Here is a 16,393-nt window from a genome sequence, read left to right as displayed (position 1 = left end):
TGCAGTGTTGCCAGTAGCGATAACAAATATCCCTTGCTTTCCATTTTTTTTTTTTTGCAAATAAGACAAATTACATTTTGGTTTATTTAGCGTAATACACAATTCGGTAAAATATTACTCGACTTAAAAAACACACTTAAATCAATTTATTCATCTTATTTGCTGTTAATTTCGCGCTGAAATAGAGTGAAACCATGACATTTTCCAACTGTCAGAGATATTTGACAGCACTCGTGACTGGAAGAAGAAGAAGCGCGAGGAAAAGGACGGCAATCGGTTTGTTTACGCGTGATTTTACTGTGAAAAAGTGAAAAGTTCTGTATTTATCACCGATTTTAAGCTGTACGAGTGTTAAAAGTGATTCATCTTGCAATGCCCGATATTGAAGAAAACCCCGCGACGAAACCAGCGGACGAACCGGCGAAGGAAAAGGATGATGAAGCACCGCCAACCAAAGCGGACGAAGTGCGTGCGTCAAGAAGCGCTAGCCCGCCAGCAAATCGCTTGAAATCGGTCGTCACCCGGCGGAAAGACCCGATAGAGGAAGGCGAACTGCCCTCTGATCGGTCCTGCTCTCGGTCACGTTCCCGCTCGTACTCGGATGTGGACAGAAAGCAAGACTCCCGCAGCAGAAGGCATGAGCGGCATCACCGCAGCCGTTCCCGACGGCGAACGCCGTCACGGTCCCGATCCCGTTCCAGGTCTCGGTCCCGCAGTCGATCCCGGCGCCGTAGAGGAAACCGACGACGTGGACGGTCTCGTTCCGATTCACGTGGCCGATCCTATTCCCGCTCCCGGTCAAGATCTCGTTCGCGTGATCGCCACCGCAGTAGCCGCAGAGACAACGACGCACACAGGCGGCGGGAGGATGCTGGCAGAGACAATGAAAATCGCAACAAACCCGAACGCAAGGAGGAGGGCGATGAATCGCTGCTGCGGAATGAGAAACCTGCCATCCGCAAAACGGTTGATTTGCTCACCTCCAAAACGGGAGGAGCGTACATTCCACCGGCGAAGCTGCGTATGATGCAGGCAGAAATCACGGACAAATCATCGGCAGCCTATCAGCGCATCTCGTGGGAAGCGTTGAAAAAGTCCATCCACGGCTTCATCAACAAGGTGAACGTGGACAACATTGGCGTGATCACGCGCGAGCTGCTGCGCGAAAACATAATCCGTGGCCGCGGGTTGCTGTGTCGCTCGATCGTCCAAGCGCAAGCTGCTTCGCCGACCTTCACGCACGTGTACGCTGCACTGGTAGCCATCATAAACTCCAAGTTTCCAAACATCGGCGAGCTGCTGCTGCATCGACTGGTCATCCAGTTCAAGCGTGGCTTCCGGCGCAACGACAAGTCCATCTGTCTGTCGGCATCGCGCTTTGTGGCGCACCTGGTCAACCAGCGCGTGGCTCACGAGATTCTGGCGCTCGAGATTTTAACGCTGCTGGTGGAAAATCCTACCGACGATTCGGTGGAGGTTGCGATCGCGTTCCTGAAGGAGGTTGGCCAAAAGCTGACGGAAGTGTCGGGGAAAGGCATCAATGCGATTTTCGAAATGCTCAAAAACATCCTGCACGAGGGCAAACTGGACAAACGCGTGCAGTACATGATCGAAGTGGTGTTTCAAATTCGTAAGGATGGGTTCAAAGACCACGTCGCTGTCATCGATGCGCTGGAACTGGTGGAGGAAGACGATCAGTTCACTCATCTGATCATGCTGGACGAAGCAACCGACACGCAGGACATACTGAGTAAGCAATCTGTTCTTCTTACTGCTGCATTGTCTTATTATTTATTTTTTCTTTGCAGACGTGTTCAAGGTGGATCCGGAGTATGAGGTCAACGAAACGAAGTATAAAGAAATCAGCAGGGAAATTCTTGGCAGTGACGCAGAGGACGACGAGGATGGCGATAAGAGTGGCGACTCGTCGAGCGGCGATAGCGATGATTCCGACGACGACGAAGCCGACAGTGACTCGGACGACGGGGATAATGCCAAACAGAAGCAGGATACCATCATCGACAACACGGAAACCAATCTGATCGCTTTGCGACGAACCATCTACCTGACGATTCACTCCAGTCTCGATTACGAGGAGTGCGCACACAAGCTGATGAAGATGGAGCTGAAGCCAGGACAGGAACAGGAGCTGTGCCACATGTTCCTCGACTGCTGTGCCGAGCAACGGACGTACGAAAAGTTTTACGGTCTGCTGGCGCAAAGATTCTGCATGATAAACAAGATCTACATCGCCCCGTTCGAGCAGATCTTTCACGACACGTACACCACGACGCATCGATTGGATACGAACAGGCTGCGCAATGTGAGTAAATTCTTCGCACACCTGCTGTTTACCGACTCCATCGGCTGGGATGTGCTGCAGTGCATTCGTCTGAACGAAGAGGACACCACCAGCTCGAGCCGCATATTCATCAAGATTCTGTTCCAAGAGCTCGCCGAGTACATGGGCCTGTTCAAGCTGAACGCTCGGCTGAAAGATCCAACGCTGCAGGAACCATTTTCGGGCCTGTTTCCAAGAGACAATCCGAAAAATACGCGCTTTGCGATCAATTACTTCACCTCGATCGGGCTCGGTGGGCTGACGGATGAGTTGCGCGAGTTTTTGAAGCACGCCCCGAAACCCGTCGTTCAGCCGCTGCCGGCACCGGTCGCGTCAAGCGGCTCGAGTGATTCGGATTCCAGCAGCTCGGATTCCGATTCCGATAGCACATCGTCGGACTCGTCCTCTTCTTCGTCCAGTGATTCTGACTCGGATAGCAGCAGCTCAGAATCGGAAAAGGAAGCAAGCAAACGGAAAAGAAGGAAGAACAAGGAAAAGGAGAGTTTGTCCAAGAAAAAGAAGTCGGAAAAGCAGAAGCAATCCGACAAAAAGACAAAACACAAACGGGATGATCGCGCAGATAAGAAAGAAAAGCATAGAAAGAGAGCGCAGGAGGAAGAGGAAGAGGAGGAAGATAATCGAAAAGAAAAGGGTTCAAGACGACATGAAAAATACACCGCCGGAAGATATCCTAACGAGCATGAAGATCGTCCCCAGCGGCGTCGAGATGAGGATACAGATTATGATCGTAGTCGAGCGAAACACGCTCGGCAACACCGTGAAGAACCCCCCGAACAGGATGTGTATAATCGTCGTGAGCGGGACCGTGATCAAGAACGAGACCAACGTGGCCGTGATCGTGGCCTTGACCGTGAACGTGACCGTGACCGTGAGCGTGATCGTGGTCAAGACAGAGAGCGCGAGAGAGAACGCGAGCGCGACCGCGACCGCGACCGCGAACGCGTTCCGAACCGAAATCGTGAGCAGTATAAGGATCATGATCGAGAGTATGATCGTCGTGAACGTGACCACCGCGAACGTCGACAAGAGCGTCGTTAAAACCGCACCCGGTTGTATAAATGCATCCTAATTATGGTATCCCGAAATACATTTTCTTTTCTTTTTCACGAGTGATGCGCCTGTGTTGTGTGACGACTTTAACGATCACCGGATTTAGTTTTTATTTGCTGTTTTTCATCCATGTTTTTGCATCATTGTACATAATTAATCCGATAAGAAAGGGTAAGCAAAAGTAAGTAGTAGTGTCGACATCACTGAAACCAGAAGCGTATGACGCGAACGCTTAAACAGAAGGTTAATTAATCATTATATACGGGGCATACACATTAAACATAATCCCATGGGACACCAATATTTACAATTCAAAGGACAATACAGGAACGACATATTTATGACGATGGTGCAGCAGCGTAGGCGCGCACACGTGTAGAAAAGCATTGCAAGCAGGCAACAACATGTTCAAGCCCACACACCAACCAAAACTCCTTTACCAAAACGGACACCAGCCGATATAGCACTGGCACAGATTTTCGTTACTAGTTGCCTGCTGGATCAGCAGGTCGATCTGTCTGTTGACGGCCACTGGTTCTGCTTTGCCGAAATCTTTACCGGTCAGCTTGTCCTTCACTCGATCGACAATTGCACGTGCCTTCTTATTGGTTACGTCGACGGGATTCTGCATCGCCGGGTAGTTACCATCGGGCGCATCACCTCCTGGCGGTACAGCAGCACCGGAAGCGCTCGGTACGGGAATGGCGGCCGTCGTCCCACCGGAAGGAACATTCACGGTAGCCGACGGTTGACCTCCGGCGGCCGGTCCCGTCGTTGCATTCAGCTCATTCAACCGAGCATCGCGTCTGGCATTGTAGCTCAGCAGAGAGTCTTCGTGCATGCTGCCCGACACGCTGTCCATGTCACCGGCGTTCTTTGAACGACGCAATCGGTCCGAATCTAGCAGGCGCCAGTTGAGCAGCGGATCGTACACGAACGCTTCCAGTACCGCCATAAGACTGTCCTTGTTACGGCGCAGCACGTTCATTACGCTCTCGCACGTGCGGCGATACGTTCCTTCGATGCCGGTCACCTCCATCGCGTTGATCAGCATGCGCGTCAAGCGGAAGGGTATTTTCTCCGGGAACTTTTCTCGCGTCATTGCCACCTGCGAAAGAGGAAGGAATCGGTATGTTCAGCACTCTAAAAATGATCCCCGACCCAATTCTTCCTACCTCGAAACAATCGCCGAAATCGATGTGAAGAATTTTTCCACTCAACCTATCCAGCATCAGATTGGAAGGATGGCGATCACCGAGACCCAAGATGTAGCCCACCATCGACATGACCGCAAGGGAGCGGATGTAGTTCGTGCGCCGATCAAACCACTGCTCCGACGAAGGGCTTTTCAGCCAGAGCAGCTTCGCCAGATCGTCTCCTTTCGTTTGGTCAAGCGCATGCTCAAACACCTCCACCTTCTGCATCACCGTGAGATGGTCGTAGTCCGGTGCCATTCGCAGCATGATCCTATGCTCGATGTTTAGCATCGTTTTCTTCGAATCGCGATAGTCCCGGATCAGCTTGTGCAGCGTGTCACAGTGGGGCACCCAACCGATCAGACCCGAGTTGGTGCTCAGCGGGATCACCGCATACCGTTGAATGGTTAGATTGCGCCGGAACGTGTCACGATCATTCAGCAGCAGTGTGTTGACCAGCCCGAACAGCTGCATCACTCGCTCATCTTGGCGCAAATCTTCGTGGCCTTTCAGCAGGAACATGTAGTTTTTACCATTCGACCCGCGGATGCACAGCTTCCTAGGACGCTGCTTCGAGCTGATGATCGTAAGGTTCGTCTCGATGCTGGCGATGCAGATCAGCTGTTGACCGGGCGTGTAGCTGCCTGGGACTGCCAGCTCAAGGTTGCGACATGCCAGCAGCTTCGGACTGACATACTGCAGCTCCAGGGAAGTGAGCTGTACGAGCTGGCGCGAAATGCGCCGGAACACGTGGTAGTACAGGTCCCATGCTTGATTCAAATCTCGCGTATTTTTAGAGTTCTGCAAAGAAGAAACATGCCAAACATTGTAAAAGACACGAATGACGAAAGAGATCGAACAAATTTACCTTATAATGTTTGCACCATTCCTGTGCCTCGGTCAAGTCACGTCCGTACGCCTGGTTGAAGGATGATTCCTTCAACGTTTGCGGTCCCCGCTGCAGCATGGCGTGCAACGGTTCCAGCGTCGCAAACATGCCTTCCACATTCTGCTCGCCAAAGTACAGCCGGGACGCTTCCTCCAAGCCCTCGTGCCACTGCTCGTGCCAAAGGATGGCCACCCGAATCAGCTCCTCACTGATCAGCAGTACCTGATTGACCAGCGTGTTCGAATGTTCGCACATGTTGTTGAGGATTTTGTGCGCCGCCTGCTTACGCGTGCCCGGCGCCGACTTCGACGCCACCGTAAGCGGATACACGAGCGCTTGCGGGTGAGTTTTACCGATCTCCGTCAGCAGATAGTTGATCAGCTGGCCGACAAGATTGCGCGGCGTATCGATGCGTGCGATCAGCTGCGGGATCACCTGCAGCCACGTGTTTTTGTCGATCACACGCATTCCTTCGACGAGCGCTTCGTACACCTCCTCGTACTGGGCATGATCGAACCAGAGCGTTAGCAGGCGCAGCGTGTCCTGCAGCGAATTGCCCTGCGAGAGGTTGATCGACTGGAAGAAGCCCCGGACGGCCGGCACGGCGTAATGCTTTATCAAGTTTCGCTCCGCCGCGCTGCCAGGATTTTTGGTGTATTCTTCCTGCTGCTTCTTCGCCTGCACCACTTCAAAGTTCATATACGCCCAGTTGTGCCACGCTTTGTACCAGTTTGGATCGTGCTTCGTTGCCCGGCTGTAGCACACCAGGATGCCATGGATGAGGTGGTCCTTTACCAGGTTTCCGCCGGTGGAACTACTCTGCCACATGCCCAGCTTCAGGAAGCATCGCGCCAACAGGCGTCTATTTTCATCCTTCAAGTCATCCTGCCCGCCCGCACCACTGCTGGCGGTAAACGCCTGCGGACTGAACGACGCGACAAACCGGTTCAGGTGGTCGTAAGCCTCTTTCGTGTACCCCGCCATATGCAGGTGCTTCGTGTAGGCGAAGGTGACGTGCGGTTTGTCAATTGGAAGCGGTTCGCTCAGATTCTCCATCGGATCGTACTCGAGCAGCATGGTGAGTGTCTTCTCGGACAACTTCAAGGATCCATTCTTGCGACAGAGCGACGCAAACTTCAGCCACGTACGAATGTCCTCCTTGGGCGACAGCACCAGCGAGTGCACCTGTATGACGCGCTGCCAGTCCTCGACCAGCCGCTGGCCACCGAGCAGGCGGTCCCACCACATCGATTTGATCGTCTCGCGCCGTTCCGGGATCAGCTTGTACTGGATCACTTCCTCCAGCTCGGCAAGCATCTGCACGCATACCATCGCACCGTACGCACGCTCGTACGACTCGCCCGCCATCGCTGTCAGCTCCGTGTCGAGCAGATCACGCGTCGAATCGATCAAACTTTGCGCCAACGCGTATTGCTCATTATGTACGGCCAGCACGGCGCGGTAGAATGCTCCGTCCTGCGTGTCCTCCGGAATGCAGCGCACGAACCGATGCATCCCATCCCAGTCCTGCAGACCCCAGGCGGCGGCTGCTGCCAGCCGACCCGCCTTGCTCTGTCCCTCCGAGCCGAGCGCATCCCAGTTCTGCGTGGTGACAGCATTCAATGCCGACCACTCGCCCAACGCTTCCAGGCAGCGCATCTCACCGAGCCGTGACTCCAAATCGTTCGGATTGCTCTTCAGCTTTTCCGAGTACAGTGACCGTGCCTGTTCCCAGCTGTGCAGCTTTTCGTACCAGCGCACTTGCACCTTCATCTCCTCGGCGCTGGACCGATGGCGGCCCGCATACTCCAGCAGCCCTTCAGCCGCTTCCTTCTGCTGCAGCTTGTTGTTGATCAGGATCAGTGACTCGAACAGCGACTGGGGCGGATCGTCTGTCCGGTGAAATTCGTCCTCTTTGTAGTGCAGCGCTTTCGCGTAAGCACGGCACTCCATGGCTCGTTCGCCCAGTATCTTCGAGTCGATCTTCAGCGGGTAGCTTTCGCAGTGCTCCATAAATTCCGCCAAATTCAACACCGTTTGGGTAATTTCGGGCAGATCCTGCACCGTCAGGGCCTGCGTGAGGCTGTGAGCAAGATCCTGCTTCAGCTTTTCCGACAAATCCGACCAGCACGATACGAACGCAGCGTTGAACAGGTCTTTCAGTAGCTGTGGGTAGTTTTGGGCCAGTGTGGCGCACGATCGAAGGGCAGGATTTTTGGACTCCTTCAGCAGAATGATGCTCAACCGGCGCAACCACTCCAACCAATCGTCCTTGGAGACGCGTCGATTCGCCTTAAACATTGCCTCCAGATCGGACATCGACACGGGGAACTTCTTGATCGTGCTGTCGCTCGGGAGGGAGATTTCGCGATTCCGATTCCGCGCCTGTCGTAAGCGAAACTCGTCATCCATCGCCAGTGTGCTGTTGTTCTGCAGCTTCGTCAGCAGCTTCGTGTACTCCACCGACGGGATCTTGTGCTTGATCATCACCCGATTCACAAGCGGCACAAACACGAGGTACTTCCGACCGAGCTGGATCATGATCGAGCAGAGCGTCGTGAGTGCTACGGGACGCAGCTCGGGATAAAAATCGAGCACGCGCACCAGCGGGTGTACGATGCGCGAAGAAAAATCAGTGAAATCTAGCACCTCGGCGAGATAGTTGATCGTTTGCAGTGCGGTAATGGAAACGTTCAGCGGTATGTCGAGCGGCTCGAACAGCTTCACGATCGCCGGTATAATCAGGTGCAGATAGTCGTCTAAATTGTTGCCGAAGTTGCGCATCGCGCCGAGTAGCTTCACCGTCACCGCCCGGTCCTTCGACGTGTCGTGCAGCAGCACGCGCAATATTTGCGGCATCAGCTGAGGTAGATATACTTTGAACTCGCAACCGAGCGCAATCGCAATCTTCTCCACCAGATTGATGATGGTCGGTTGCAGCGAGGCGGCCGATGCGGTCGAGCTCGACGACCCACCGCCGCCCGGAACACCTCCCCCACCGGTCGTCCAGAACGTCTTGATCAGCTCGAAAATGTCGTCCATGAACCCGATAATGTGCTGCTTCACGATCGATATCAGCGTGGACAGCTGCTGAAACAGGTACTCCTTAAGGCTCATCTCGGCTGTGACGATGTTCCGCAGCAGACAGGGCAACACCTGCGAGAGGTACGGGACCCCTTTGATGCCCAGGCTGGTGAAGGTGAACGTGATGGCCTGCACCACGCTGAGATGATGATTGGACAGGGTAGGATCGCGCAAAATTTTCATCAACGTCGATATGACCACCGCCGGATAGTACTCGTCCAGCTGGGTGCTCATGTTGATCAGCATTTCCGACGTGGACAGGTCCGTATGTTCGTCGGTTTTCGTGTCGACAGAAATAAGAATGTTTGCACTCGTCTGGCTGTCGATCAGCCCGCGATTCATCTTGTGTTTGTACGGGTCGAGCGCTCCCAACAAACCCAGCACTCGGATCGTTTCCCGACGGACGTACAGTTGCTGCTCCGTTTTCAGAAAGTTTATCAGTATATCGATCAGATTCGGGTACTTATTGTACGGTACCACTACCTGCCCGGTCGCGCTGACCAGCTGCCCAAAGGTCCACAGTGCCACAGCTCGCTTTTCCGTGCTGCCAGCGTCACTGAGCATGTCCAGCAGCAGCTGTAGCAGCTCGTCGGACCACTTCTGCAGCACATGGTGGCCGCCAATCACCTCCGCCAGATCGCCGATCGCACGGAGCACGTTCAGCACCACACTCGGGTTCTGATCCGGTTCCTTCAGCTTTGGCACGAGAATGGTCAGTATCGGGCGCATGTACGACGCCACCAGCCGGGGCGTGCTGACGATCAGATGATCCAGCATTCTCGCACTTTGCTCCTTGTTGCGGCTGACGCCCGAATGCTCCAGCTCGGTCAGCAACTGAACCATCGTTTTGCGCAAGCTTGGCATTACATAGGCCGGATTGATCGTCGACAGCCGGCCAATGATGATGATCGCCAGCTCGCGTATCTCAAACACCTCGTCGTGGATCGTCACTAGCAGCGAGCTGAGAAACCACGGCTGCGCTAGCTGCGTATCGAAGCTTTCGTCCAGCGATTTCAGCACTCGCAAGCGCACCGCCGGATCAACGTCCGTGATGCCAACGACGAGGATTTTCTCCAGCACCGAGCTGAGCGTTTGCGTAAGCGTTTCCGACACATCGTTCCCGTTACTTTCCGCCGCCTGGAGCGCTAGCTTTAGCAAAAACGTACAGGTATGAACTGCTTCTATGCGAATCTCCTGCTGCTCGCTGTTGAGAAAGTGATCGGCACAGCGCTGCACAAACTGGAGCAAGCTGCATCCTTCGAAGCTAAACTTGCCAAGCGTTTGTAGCGCCAGCACAATCGTGGCTGTATCGTGGACCTGCTGCTGCGGCGGTTGCGACTGTGGCTGCTGCTCCAGACTGCTCAAGAACGCCGGCGATACGACCGAGTGTGACTTTGGCACAATAAATTGTGGCAAAGGTCGGTTCATCAGCACGTACGACAGTATCTTCAGCAGCCCCGCCGTTATCTCCTGTTGCGCCTGGGGCACCGTTTCGCAGAGCTCCCGCAAGCAAACGATCAGTGCCGGGCTAAGGCCGGTCGATAGCATCGGTGCTATTATCTCCTTGATCTCGTGAGTTATGCCACCTTTCAGCGCATGCCCCAGCAGCATGACGCACATGAACACGGAAGGATCCACCGGTGCTTTCCGCTTGCTGGGCGTATCCTTCAGCGGCAGTGCACTTCCGATCAGCTCCATGATGCGTTTGGTGTACGGTTCAATTTCCTTTTCCACCGCGACCGCAATATAGCCGAGCGAAACAAAGGCGGCATTGCGTTCCTTCTCTTTGCTTCGTAGCAGCGTCAGCAGGTAGTTGGCGACCGTGCGCAGATGCAGCCGCACAAACTCCTCCCTATTGAAGGCTGCCAGTCGCGGAAAGATCGCCAACAGCGTCTGGCTAACGTACGGTGACTTGGAGCTGCGCTGATCCAGCACCGCCTGGCAGATGGTGTCGTACTTCTCCTTCACCAGCGCTCGGTACAGTGCCGACTCCTGCACGCTGCTGTTCTGGCGGAAGAACTTCATATCCGTTACGACGTCGTAGTAGCGCGAGCTGTAGCTGACCGAACTTTGTCCCGAATGGTTTCCAAACTTCTCCATAAAAGGCACACGGATGCGTGGGAAGAATCCCCGCCCTTCCTCTTCCCGCTGCGAACGCAACGATCGTTTCTGGTCCACCGGCAAACTGTCCAGCTGCATGTACTTCTTCTCCCACGCTGCGTGCGAACAGCGCAGTATTTCGTTGAACACGATCAGCGCACCGTGGACGCGATCGTCGCGATTTAAATTCTTCTCGCGCCCCACCGTATCTCGCAAGCACTCGAATGCCTGATCGTAGCAGTTCATGTGCCACTGGGTGTTATTGTTTTGCTTGGTGCCTTCGCGCTGCGACGTCACGATCAGTACGGCCCGCAGCGCCTGCCCGGCACCCTCCCGGATGGCCGCCTTCGGGTCCTTGATCGCGACAAATATGTGATCGAAGAAGCTTCCGACCTGCTGGTAGAAAAACGTGGGCATTGCGACGGCCAGCTCGCGCAGTACCAGCACGGCAGCGTGCCGCTTGTTCTCGACCCGGTCCTCCGACAGCCACTCGAAGGCACGTTTGATGTCGAACTCGAACGAGCTGGCACCGTTCGAGCCGGGCAGCAGCGCCAGCTTGACCAACACGTTGGCGGCCAGCTGCATCACACAAACGTCGCTCATCGGCAACAAATTTCGCAGATTGTTCGAGTAGCGGGAAATCTTGTTGGTCGTGTTCACGACATCGCCGTTGATGAGACAATCTACAAGCGCAGCAGACAAGCATGGGGATTAGCAATAGCCGTGTACAGTTTTGAGTATCATTTAGCAACACTTACCGATGGCCAGTATTCCGCCCTTTTTCTCGTTATTGTCTGTACTGGTGAGCATCTCGAAGATGTGGTGGTTAAAGTCTTCGAAAAACATGTCGTCCGGAGTTTCGCGCAGCTCCGTCTTGACGTACAGCGACAGGTCCTTGATGGCCTTGTTCTGCACATCCTTGTTGCGGGACTTGAGCCCGTTCACGAACTGCAGCACTTTTACCATCGACATGATTGCAACCTTTCCCGGAACGCGATTACGTTCGACAAACGATGCCCCGCGTACTTGTACCTTGTTTAAATATTCTTATCTTTTGCTTTGCTGTTCCTTGCGACGCAGTAGCCAAATCTTCCGAGCACTGATCCACCTTTCCGGATCCTACTTCTGAAGCTTATGCTAAGGTGGGGCCAATGTTTATGTTTTTATCCGCATCATAACAAAACAAGCTACTCAACACACGCACACTATCGCACCGCCGTCACACTCGTACGCATTCACACGGCGGGCACACACACTCACACACACACAGGCGCAGATCAATTTGTCAGCGCCACCTTCGCTCGTCGGCCGCAGTCACGCAACCCAACACTGCCAAATTGCTACCGAAAAAGGTTAATTTTAACGACCGGAACTGCCTGGAACCTGCGTCCTCCATCGGGAACCGCGGCGGGTGCGGCTAATCTCTGCGCTGATCCATACTTACGGCCCGGAAACGGCGGCCTGCAGTCCAATTTACCCAAAAAAATTTCCTCCGCTACAGCACCGACGTGCAAAATTTTCCGACGACGGCCTGTCAAAATGGCCCCCGCTGACAGCTCACCGCGCTTGACAGAAGGGCTCGCATTCGGGCGAAGCACAAACATCGTCGCAAACGCGAGCAAGCAAGTAGTCGGTCGGTGTTTGGGGGCTCGCCAATTTCCTGCGACCACTTTGGCGTGCCGCACTGTGCAATAGAAACTGTGTGTTGAGAAGATCCGATTAAACTCCAACTTTAGAATAGCGCGGTTTTGGTAAGGCTTCCCCGAGTGTGTTTGCGTGCAAAACGATGGATTATCGCGCTTGACCCAGAGGACACAGTCTGGTTGGTTGAGTGCTGGTTGGCCCGCTCAAGGCACAAGGGACAGGAGTTGGAGAAGCTGTGTGCAGCCGTAAAGAGGTACAGACAGACAGAATGGAACCCAAAAAAGGAATTGTCTTCGCCGTTTAAACGGACACATGCAACCACGACGCAGTGCGACAGGCCCCAGGTGCAACGAACGCAAATACTATTGATCGTGAAGCGACGGCGAATACATCTCGCGAGCAAGTGGACGGAACAGCTCAATTGTGGCGAAACTACGACCGTCGAGAATGGCGCTGAACGGATTTTTGGAATTCTTCCAGCGGGAGAAAACGTTTCGACCGAAGAAACGCTTCACCCAGGGCACGATACGCTACTCGCTGCACAAGCAGGCCAACGCCAGCCTTCAGTCCGGGATTAACCTGAAGGAGGTGGTCAAACTTCCGGCCGGCGAGAACATGAACGACTGGCTAGCGGTGCATGTGGTGGACTTTTTCAACCGAATCAACCTCATCTACGGCACCATCTCGGAGTACTGCAACGAAACCACCTGCCCGACGATGAGCGGCGGCGCCAAATACGAATACCTGTGGGCGGACGGAGAAACGTACAAGAAGCCGATTCAGCTGCCCGCCCCGCGCTACATCGAGCTGCTGATGGATTGGGTAGAGAACCAGATCAACAACGAGACGCTCTTTCCCGTCTCGACCGACGTGCCATTTCCGAAGACGTTTCCGAGCTTGTGCAAAAAGATCCTGACCCGCCTGTTCCGGGTGTTTGTGCACGTATACATTCATCATTTCGATAGGATTTTCAGTATTGGCGCGGTAAGTACGCTGCCTAGGTAGTGTGGAGGGTGCAATGCCACATGATGTAATGCTTATAAATATCGTTCTACCCACCCGTATATGCCCCACGTATCTTTCCTGCCGTAGGAAGCGCACGTTAACACCTGCTACAAACATTTCTACTACTTCGTGACCGAGTTCGATCTGATGTCAGCGAAAGAACTCGAGCCACTCGCGGTGATGACCTCGCAAATGTGTAAAGACTAAACGGAGCGCGCACGATACAGGTAAGGAGAACATACAAGCATGTTTTCAACAACGGTTAAACAAACACGTGCCACTCGATAAGATACGGCCCGCACCACCAGCATGCTCAAGTGACGAATGGCAAGTAAACAAACAAATCGGCGCGCTATGCTTTGCAAACAAACAAAAGAGGCCGCGACGTGTTGAAAACGCGGAATGGAAGGGAGAACACGGGGTGACCGCGAAACTCACGAGTTATGCAAAGCCTCATCATCAAGCAAGGAAATAAAGTGCAAACAAGAAGAAGCTACAAACAATAATTGGTAAAGGTTTTAACAGATTTTAATAAAAATCAATGACTGTAAAGTATCTGTAAAAGCACTCCTCCTTCTCCTCCTCCTCCCCCCACTATCTTCTGTCTTAATCGGCTACAGTAGGGCGCGAAATGCAAAATGAACAAAACGGCAGAATGAAAAAAGTTTTAGAGAGGACAGCTTTGTAGCATTCAGTTTGTGTTCCTGGGGAGTTTGGTGGCTCGCCTGCGCGAAACGTTTTATTTCTTGATGACACACTATGGCGCACGGGCAGTCAAAGAAGACGCAATACTACCAACGCTTGCAATGTGGGATGTGAAACGGGACACGGGCACTTTCGCCACTAATCGTTTAAATTCTGGGACCAAACAACTGGACATCTGGGGAAAAGCCAGGGGACTGTCTAAACTCTGTGTGAACCTTCCTGTACAGCGCTCGGTGTGTACCACGACGGTTGTTCGTCCACCCTTGTTGCTCTATTGTAGATGTTTCATGGTGTAGCAGCTTTTATATAGTTCTGTTCCTTTATATTTCTCTTCCTAGTTCTTCTCTCTATTTGATGCGCACAGTGTTGTTTTCGGCTATTCCTCTTGTTGCAGAGCACAGGGTGTCGGCTTTTCCAGTCCAGTTCAAAGAATGTGTCGGAATTTTTGTTAAAGGAAATGCTTGCTTTTTGATCGCCTTTATATATGACTCTTCTATCGGCGTTTACTGAATCCTGAACCGACGGTGCTTAACCGACGATCAACCCACACCCGAGCCGGAACTGATTTTTAGTGTGATTCAACATGCCGCTGAGCGCAAAGGTGAAAGGTAGCGGCTGTAGCTTCTTCTCCAGCACGGCTCCCACCGTCCAGTTGCTGTCCAGCATGCCGCGGAACACCAGATCCGACTTGGGCAGGTCCACTTGATAGCCGATGGTAGCGACGGATTCCTGCATCCGGAAGCTAGTTTCCACCTCGGCGCCAATCTGCAGCTGCTCGCTGGCCCGCTGATAGTAGCAAAGGTGCACACCGGCCGCCCCTACCGTGCCGGACCACGTGTACAAATCGGTGGCGTATCTGCAAACGATGAGAGATTGGTGCCATTAGAACAACCATGCATCGCTCCTGGGCAACACACTCTTTTACCTGGCAGCAGCCGACATGAGAGCAATCTGTCCACCAGGTACCGCCGGTCCGTACTGGTACGCAAACTCTCCGCCCATGGCCAATTTGTTCGTGACCGCCTGCAGGTAATGTGCCACCACGACGCCGGAATTGTTGATAATGTTCGGGTTGCCGATGGTGAGCGAGGTTGTGTAGTTCGGGCCCTTGTAATCTGTCGTAAGCTGTGCCGCCGTTACCTTACTGCTTTGGATCTAAAAACAGAGCAAAGCGTTCGTTTTCAACAGACATTCGCCGCGGGTTCGAAGGGTTGGGGTGATGCGTACCTGTGATGCGAATTTACACCGAACCTTCGGTGTCACCTGGTGAATGATGTTTGCATTCAGATTTCCCGACGGATCAATGTCACCCAGTACGACGGGGAATGCTTCGGTCGGGGACAGCTGCTTCGTGCCGACGTACATCGCGCCGAACCGGTAGCCGCTAGTATTCGAGGAATTCAGATTAATCGTGTGCGATACCTGAAAATGGTTGCTCAAGCCCTTGTTGATCATCAGTTTCGCTCCTTCAAAGTTTACTGGCATCACATCTGGATTTCATTGCCCACGGCCAGCAAAAACATGGCCATGGCGGAGCAGGCGCATACATGAACATAAGAGAAAGGAAAAAAAAACAACATAAACCATGTAAACGCAACTGTCAATATTCGGTGGTGGTTATGCAATGCACACAGCATGGTTCTTGCTGTTAAGCCCTCCGGGTGGGCGATGGGCTGCTCCGAGAGGAACGGCCGGACGTACCTTTGCATTTCCTGTGTAGCTCTTCCATGGTGCCCGGGTTTTCCAGTGGTTTAGCTTCGCCGGATGGCTTATCCGGTGAGCCGGCCCCATCGGCTCCAACAGCGGGGAGCGCTTCTGTGGGCATCGGTGGAGGCAGACCACCGGGGCCAGCGATCGGTTTCGAGGAAGCCAACACGTTACCCATTGCTGCACGGTAGTGATGACTGTTGCCGCTGTCTTTTGAGGGGATGGGTTGGGTACGAGGTCGAACGCGCCGAGGAACACGGGACAACTCCTTCGCACGGCTTCACGATTTTCTGCCGATTTCTCGTGCGGTTTTCGTGCGTGAGAACTCGTGTGTTCTTTTCTTGCGTTGGTTTTTGACGTATGCTGAAATGTCAAACTGCTTTTGACAACAGCGGACCGAAATTACACCGCACTTGAATTACACCACCAGCGCTGTCACCGTCATGACAAAGCAGTTCACAGAATGAGCCAACATTTCAACGGTTTGAAATTATATTTCCGTTATAGACCACTTTAAAATTGAAATAAAGTGTGAATTGGCATTACTCGTGTGATTTCACACAAAGCTACGCAATATTTCTCAGCGAAATTGCTACCCATGGCATGACATTTTTTGCCTGCGCAAACTCTGCACGTGTAAGGACACCCTGA

The 16,393-nt window shown here is 53.3% G+C and overlaps 4 protein-coding genes across 4 annotated transcripts; 2 read left to right on the top strand and 2 right to left on the bottom strand.

The window, feature by feature from the left end:
- The first annotated feature begins 233 nt into the window (after positions 1-233).
- On the top strand, positions 234-3,468 carry LOC121596872 (pre-mRNA-splicing factor CWC22 homolog). Its single transcript, XM_041922211.1, has 2 exons — positions 234-1,750; positions 1,809-3,468. The coding sequence occupies exons 1-2, from the start codon at positions 373-375 to the stop codon at positions 3,398-3,400; spliced, it is 2,970 nt and encodes a 989-aa protein (XP_041778145.1). The 5' UTR covers positions 234-372; the 3' UTR covers positions 3,401-3,468.
- Positions 3,469-3,485: 17 nt separating this feature from the next.
- LOC121596870 (serine/threonine-protein kinase Tor) lies at positions 3,486-12,213 on the bottom strand. Its single transcript, XM_041922208.1, has 5 exons — positions 12,126-12,213; positions 11,440-12,021; positions 5,477-11,364; positions 4,588-5,409; positions 3,486-4,520 (listed from the first exon to the last, which is right to left on the bottom strand). Exons 2-5 carry the CDS (start codon positions 11,651-11,653, stop codon positions 3,849-3,851), a joined length of 7,596 nt encoding a protein of 2,531 aa, XP_041778142.1. The 5' UTR covers positions 11,654-12,021; positions 12,126-12,213; the 3' UTR covers positions 3,486-3,848.
- Positions 12,214-12,275: 62 nt separating this feature from the next.
- On the top strand, positions 12,276-13,882 carry LOC121596874 (MOB kinase activator-like 3). Its single transcript, XM_041922213.1, has 2 exons — positions 12,276-13,309; positions 13,418-13,882. The coding sequence occupies exons 1-2, from the start codon at positions 12,773-12,775 to the stop codon at positions 13,535-13,537; spliced, it is 657 nt and encodes a 218-aa protein (XP_041778147.1). The 5' UTR covers positions 12,276-12,772; the 3' UTR covers positions 13,538-13,882.
- A 143-nt stretch (positions 13,883-14,025) lies between these two features.
- Positions 14,026-16,113, bottom strand: LOC121596873 (mitochondrial import receptor subunit TOM40 homolog 1). The gene is made up of 4 exons (XM_041922212.1): positions 15,737-16,113; positions 15,263-15,525; positions 14,961-15,190; positions 14,026-14,891 (listed from the first exon to the last, which is right to left on the bottom strand). Exons 1-4 carry the CDS (start codon positions 15,918-15,920, stop codon positions 14,564-14,566), a joined length of 1,005 nt encoding a protein of 334 aa, XP_041778146.1. The 5' UTR covers positions 15,921-16,113; the 3' UTR covers positions 14,026-14,563.
- Between the last annotated feature and the right edge of the window lie 280 nt (positions 16,114-16,393).

This window comes from Anopheles merus, chromosome 3R (genome assembly GCF_017562075.2).
Source record: "Anopheles merus strain MAF chromosome 3R, AmerM5.1, whole genome shotgun sequence".
NCBI classification, from domain to species: Eukaryota; Metazoa; Arthropoda; class Insecta; order Diptera; family Culicidae; genus Anopheles; species Anopheles merus.
The sequence above is the reverse complement of the archived record's forward strand: the minus strand, read 5'-3'. Positions and strand labels throughout refer to the sequence as shown.

Excerpts from the sequence above, each read along its gene's own strand:
- LOC121596872 (XM_041922211.1), top strand. The coding sequence starts at position 373 with ATGCCCGATATTGAAGAAAACCCCGCGACGAAACCAGCGGACGAACCG. Across the intron at positions 1,751-1,808 it reads CGACACGCAGGACATACTGA|ACGTGTTCAAGGTGGATCCG; the intron begins GTAAGCAATCTG and ends TTTTCTTTGCAG.
- LOC121596870 (XM_041922208.1), bottom strand. The coding sequence starts at position 11,653 with ATGTCGATGGTAAAAGTGCTGCAGTTCGTGAACGGGCTCAAGTCCCGC. Across the intron at positions 11,365-11,439 it reads GGGCGGAATACTGGCCATCG|ATTGTCTCATCAACGGCGAT; the intron begins GTAAGTGTTGCT and ends CTGCGCTTGTAG. Across the intron at positions 5,410-5,476 it reads AATGGTGCAAACATTATAAG|AACTCTAAAAATACGCGAGA; the intron begins GTAAATTTGTTC and ends TCTTCTTTGCAG.
- LOC121596874 (XM_041922213.1), top strand. The coding sequence starts at position 12,773 with ATGGCGCTGAACGGATTTTTGGAATTCTTCCAGCGGGAGAAAACGTTT. Across the intron at positions 13,310-13,417 it reads GGATTTTCAGTATTGGCGCG|GAAGCGCACGTTAACACCTG; the intron begins GTAAGTACGCTG and ends TTCCTGCCGTAG.
- LOC121596873 (XM_041922212.1), bottom strand. The coding sequence starts at position 15,920 with ATGGGTAACGTGTTGGCTTCCTCGAAACCGATCGCTGGCCCCGGTGGT. Across the intron at positions 15,526-15,736 it reads GCTACACAGGAAATGCAAAG|ATGTGATGCCAGTAAACTTT; the intron begins GTACGTCCGGCC and ends AATGAAATCCAG. Across the intron at positions 15,191-15,262 it reads GGTGTAAATTCGCATCACAG|ATCCAAAGCAGTAAGGTAAC; the intron begins GTACGCATCACC and ends CTCTGTTTTTAG.